The sequence below is a fragment of the Salmo salar genome, chromosome ssa13 (assembly GCF_905237065.1).
Source record: "Salmo salar chromosome ssa13, Ssal_v3.1, whole genome shotgun sequence".
In the NCBI taxonomy this organism is placed as follows: Eukaryota; Metazoa; Chordata; class Actinopteri; order Salmoniformes; family Salmonidae; genus Salmo; species Salmo salar.
The window spans coordinates 41,390,803-41,396,375 of record NC_059454.1 but is presented as its reverse complement, the minus strand read 5'-3'; the positions used below and the strand labels follow the sequence as shown (position 1 = coordinate 41,396,375).

At 40.0% G+C, this 5,573-nt stretch overlaps 1 protein-coding gene across 1 annotated transcript; it reads left to right on the top strand.

Annotated features, from left to right (window-relative positions):
• Window positions 1-833: 833 nt before the first annotated feature.
• On the top strand, window positions 834-5,328 carry hoxc13aa (homeobox protein HoxC13aa). The gene is given in 2 exon segments (NM_001139524.1): window positions 834-1,833; window positions 4,909-5,328. Coding segments are annotated over 2 exon segments (921 nt in total). The 5' UTR covers window positions 834-1,172; the 3' UTR covers window positions 5,169-5,328.
• Window positions 5,329-5,573: the final 245 nt, after the last annotated feature.

Sequence of the window (5,573 nt, the reverse complement as noted above, 5' to 3'; positions counted from 1 at the left end):
AAAAGGCTGAAAAAAAAATATTTTTTTGCACATTCATAGCTATCGATATTTATTCGAATGTGAAGGCAATTGAAGGGTCCACGATAAGAACAACATATAGGAAAATCTTGCGCTTGAATTTTGACAAACCTGACCCAAGATTTAGATTATACTCATCACCTTAGGATTTCTCAAAAAGAGCCAAATGTGACGCCCTCTATTTTCTCCCACAAATATGAGTTAGGATTATTTATAAAAAAGTCTAATAAACTGCATTTGAAATGCGCCATGGATTATAGTTCACCAACTAGGCTACGTTCGTAAATGAAAGATGCAATCCTGTAGCCTAATTAAACGGCCTGAATGAGTTTTTATTGAAATTAGAGTAAGCAGTAGAATTCATGCCAATGGAGTTCGGAATGCTGCAGCTACTTACCCGTAGCCTACACACAGCTCGCTGACAAACCAAGCCGATTTAATGTTTTACCAATGGTAGTCTCATTATTTTCATTATAAGAAAATACACAATTACATTTTTGATTACATAGCTTACTCTTGTCTATTTGCATTTGGATATAAGATATTATGTTAACCACTTGTGTGAATATGCAAGTTTGAATATGCAACTTAATTTTGGTCATGCAGCCTAAACATTTTCCACTCTGACTCCAAAATAAATTAATTGATGGAACATTTGTTAATGAAACCAACACCGGCACTGTCACACAAAGCATAAGAAGGCCTAGACTTGCATATTCATTTATTATAATACCACTCAAATGTATTTTTCATCTTAACCAAAATGAAAACAATTCTGAGTTAATGAAATGTTTACTTCAGGTTAATATTTTCCTGTGTCGGCCAAACTTTGCAGATTGTTTTTGTTGCCCCCTTCACCTAAGGTTTCCAACCTCCCCTTTAAGGATGTTCGTGTAGGTGACTTCAGCCAATGATGGGACCCTGTATTCCACAGAAAGACCCAGTGAAACTTGAGCTGCTAGTTGTTTAAAGGGCTATTCTCCCCCCACTCACAAGCCCCAATCTCTTCGGACTCGTTAGCATATCACGTGCCAGAACCTTAATGAACTGGACACACGGGTCTCGGTTGCGCATGCGCTCACGTAAAATGTAGTTGGAAATGAGGTGTCGGTCTTGGAGTAGTCGACTTTTAAAAACCATCGGCAGCCCCTGATATGACAACTTCACTGGTTCTGCATCCACGCTGGGCGGACACCTTGATGTACGTTTATGAAAAAAGCCCGAATGAAAATAATCCGAATAAAAACCAAACAATGGAGGGACTGAGCGGGAATTGCCCGGCGACCCACTGCAGGGACCTGATGTCGCACCCCGGGTTGGGGCGACATTCTGGCACTATAGCGACTCACCAGGGCTCGGTGTACTCGGATATATCTTCCCCAGACACCGGCCGACAGTGTCCTGCTCCCCAAACTTCCTCCAGTGCATCTCTGAGCTACGGTTATCCGTTTGGAAACCCTTATTACGGTTGTAGGTTATCTCACTCGCACAACGTGAACTTGCAGCAGAAGCCCTGCTCGTACCACCCTGCAGAGAAATATGCCGACCCCCACACCGCGTTGCCCACCGAAGAGGTGTCTAGCAGGGCGAAAGAGTTCGCCTTCTATCCCAGTTTTCCTAGCTCGTACCAAGCGGTTCCTGGATATCTAGACATGTCTGTGGTGCCCGGGATCAGCCACCCCGAACCCAGGCACGACGCATTGATTCCTATGGAGGGCTACCAGCACTGGGCTCTGTCGAATGGCTGGGATGGGCAGGTGTACTGTTCCAAGGAGCAAACACAGTCCACTCATCTTTGGAAATCACCATTTCCAGGTATGAAATGTGATATGTTTTGACATTTAAATGTATAGAGAATGTGTGAAATTGCAGCATTGTCCTTTGTTTTTATTTAGCTTAGAATTGTTATCCATGATTGTAGTAACCTTTTCCCTCCGTCGAAATGTACGTCGTTGTTATTGGATTTTAATCACGGGGTTTCTATATGAAATGCAATGATTTCCTCATCGTAATGTAGCCGTATCCTTTATCATGTGCCACACCAAAGTCCATAACCTATATGTCAATGATCAAGTGTAGAGTGATATACAAACGACAAGGTATTTAAATGTATAGAATCCCTTTAGTGCATTATTGAGAGACAGCGCAATATTTGTAGAACATTTCACAGCGTAATGAAACTGACAGCCAGACATGGTAGGCTATTTTCATCCACTGGGTCCTTTACTGGGGGAGTGTCTGCGAGGTTGGTTGGTTATGACGCTGATCGCTAAAATATGCCAAAATCCTTCAATTCACGTCCTTCAATTCAACTCAACACCATGGATTGTGCTTTGGTTGAAACCATTTCTGAAAAATGAATCGTAAGCGATAACACCCTACTCAATGTGATTTTATGTATCTGGTAATAAAAAACATGCATGACATATTGGGCAGACTATAAACTATTCAGAAACAAAACAATTCGTTTCAGCTTTGTTATTTCCAAGACTGCAATAGTGCTTAAACCGGGTAGTGAGTCACACAGTGGCAGAATAGACAGGGGCATGAACACATATCCTTTCTCCTTGTATGATCAAATTAGCGAGCTAGGCTATAGGCTACTGTTTGGATTGTGCCAATAAATCTCTGCAGAGTCTGCAATGTTGCACGAGAGCGGGTTTGCATAGGCAGAATTAATTTTCCATTCGCCAAAGACGTGTGCGCCTAATATCTGTCTCAAATACTGTGTTGCATAACTATTGACAATCCAATGGCTTTTAAAAACAAAGTTTCCTTTGTATTTGTCACATAGCCTATAGTCTGATATTTGATAAATGATACAGATCCCATAACCGTCCAGTATGCTGTTTACATGGTGTTTACTAGACTGCTTCGTTTACAGCAAGGTTTTAACCTCTTGGTGAAATGTGTGTGTGCATTTCGGATACTGATGCGTTAAATTGTTGCCCTAGCTAGCTCTGTCCTCACGCCATTTTTCCTCCTTTTCCAGTAGTTTCCTTAAAAACACACACGCGGACGACGAGCTCGTGCATTACGCACCACACACACACACACACACACACACACACACACACACACACACACACACACACACACACACACACACACACACACACACACACACACACACACACACACACACACACACACACACACAATTAATGTGTAGCCTATGGGTCTGTGTATGTCAGTGTGTGGTTGTGTGTAGAACTGTAAGTTAAACTTTGAGACTTTACATTTCCCCCGAAAATATTGAACATTTCCTCTGAAAACGCTTAAATCCTAAACAATCTTGGGACAATGATGCCCACATTTCAATTGACTTGAGAAAACATGAGAACATGTGCGAGTGCACAATTTCAACCATAATATTTTCCAAATAGCACTGGGTTTACCATGGAATATTTTGATATAGCATGGCGGACGTGCCGTACACCAAATCATTTCTTTCCTCACGTTTCGTTTCACAAAACACATTTTGACCAGGAAACTAACATGTTCTAGTTTTGTTAACAAATATTTCGATATCAAGAAATACAGTGAGAATGAAGGGATGCGTACCTGTTATTTGCGTATTTCTAATTCCTTCTAGCTCACTTAGCATCATGACTGTCCAACATTTCCAAATGCATATTTTGACCCAAAGAACGTAGTCTAATTATAATATTCAGTATTTATGGAATGCTAACGAAAATGATCTGATATGTAAAAACGTTAGTAGACCTATAGGGTATGTTTCATCTTACTACCATGAACCTAGGCTACCCCAACCCCAAACCTAGTCTCGTCTTTAAAGCAAAGCCATACCTGTCCTTTCATGTCACCCATACAGGCAGAACTGTTGGTCTGTCTAGCAGCTTTTTGAGCAGCCAGACAGACCTAAGTCGTAGCTTTAGGTAACTCAAATCCCAATTCCCAACATAAATCAAACGTTTAGCTATTTCCACTTTAATGGGCCTACTCAAAAGTTTGATCGTGTCAACCTGTTCTTGATAACTAGGCTACGCCTATATCAGGTTAATTGACCCGGTAGAGGTAAGTGCAATATTAAAGAAATGCAATACTATTATCCAGAAGTGCTCATCTTATCATCACAGTACAATACCAAAATATTCAGAGATCCATGGCAGGGCATATCATTTGTGTAACTACGCAGTGATATGTCCACTGTTGAAAAACGTATTGTTGATATTTTTATGTTTATATCAATTATATGAACAATAATAGATATTTGGGGTAGGTTGGATGTTTTGGAGATTTGGTCCCTTATATAATCCTTATTTTATTGAACTACTTTACAACATTGTGTACATCAGCAAGGCCACGCATATGTTATTCTCATAAAAAAATCTGAGAGAGAGACTACTTAAATCCCTCATCCCCTTTTCGAGATATGCAAGCAAGTATAAACGATGCATCGACCCTCAAGGACCATCTCTGTGTCTTTCATGTCTTTATCACGGATCAAGATGATCATATTTTGAAGAAAAACAATATTTCACAAATGTTTGCCTGTCACTCAAAAAAAAAACATCTAATTCCTCATACACCTCAGGTGCCTGGATACATATAACAACATGCTTATTATATTATTGTATGTGAACTTCAGCGATGAAAGTGAATAAATAAACATTTAAATACCAATAAAAGAGTAGACGGCCAATTGTGCATCCAAAAATCTCGTGCGTAATGTTTCAATTTAAATACGCACAATAGGCCCAGGTAATGTGATTTATTTAATGTCTATAAGGCCTTTTTGACATATTTGCATCTTTATAACAAACGTATTAATAAATGAAATACATTTGAATTGATCACATGCAAAATTAGTGCTGGGAAATGTCTTTGCGTAATTACATCTCTCCATCTCTCTTTTTTTCTCTCCAGACGTAGTCCCTTTGCAGCCTGAGATCAGTAGCTACCGTCGTGGACGTAAGAAGCGGGTTCCCTACACCAAGCTCCAATTGAAGGAGCTGGAGAAAGAGTACGCTGCCAGCAAGTTCATCACCAAAGACAAAAGAAGACGCATCTCCGCTGGGACCAACCTCTCAGAGCGCCAAGTCACCATTTGGTTCCAGAACCGACGGGTGAAAGAGAAGAAATTTGTCTGTAAATCCAAGACTAGTAATCACACGCCTACTACTTGATAGATTTCCGGCCCATTGTACACTGCAGCTGATATCCATCCCACCGTCTTTCAATCCATAATTTACCTCTTAGAGACAACCAAGCCTGAAGAATACTTCGGCAGTGTGTTTTATTTAAGTTCCAACAGTCCACACATCCATGCCATCACCAACCGCTCTTTTTTCGATATAGAGAAAGAAATGCTATAAAAACTGTGAAAATATTGAGAAATCAGTTAAACATTGTTTTATATGAATGTACATATATAAATATATAATATTTAAAACGATATCTGTATTTCAAAAAGACACAAGGATTGCGTGTTTTTTTTTTTCTCCAAACCAATTGACATTTCCAGGACTTTTCGTCCAACAGACAGCCAGATCAAAACAGACATATTAGATATCTTCATCGCGCCATCAACA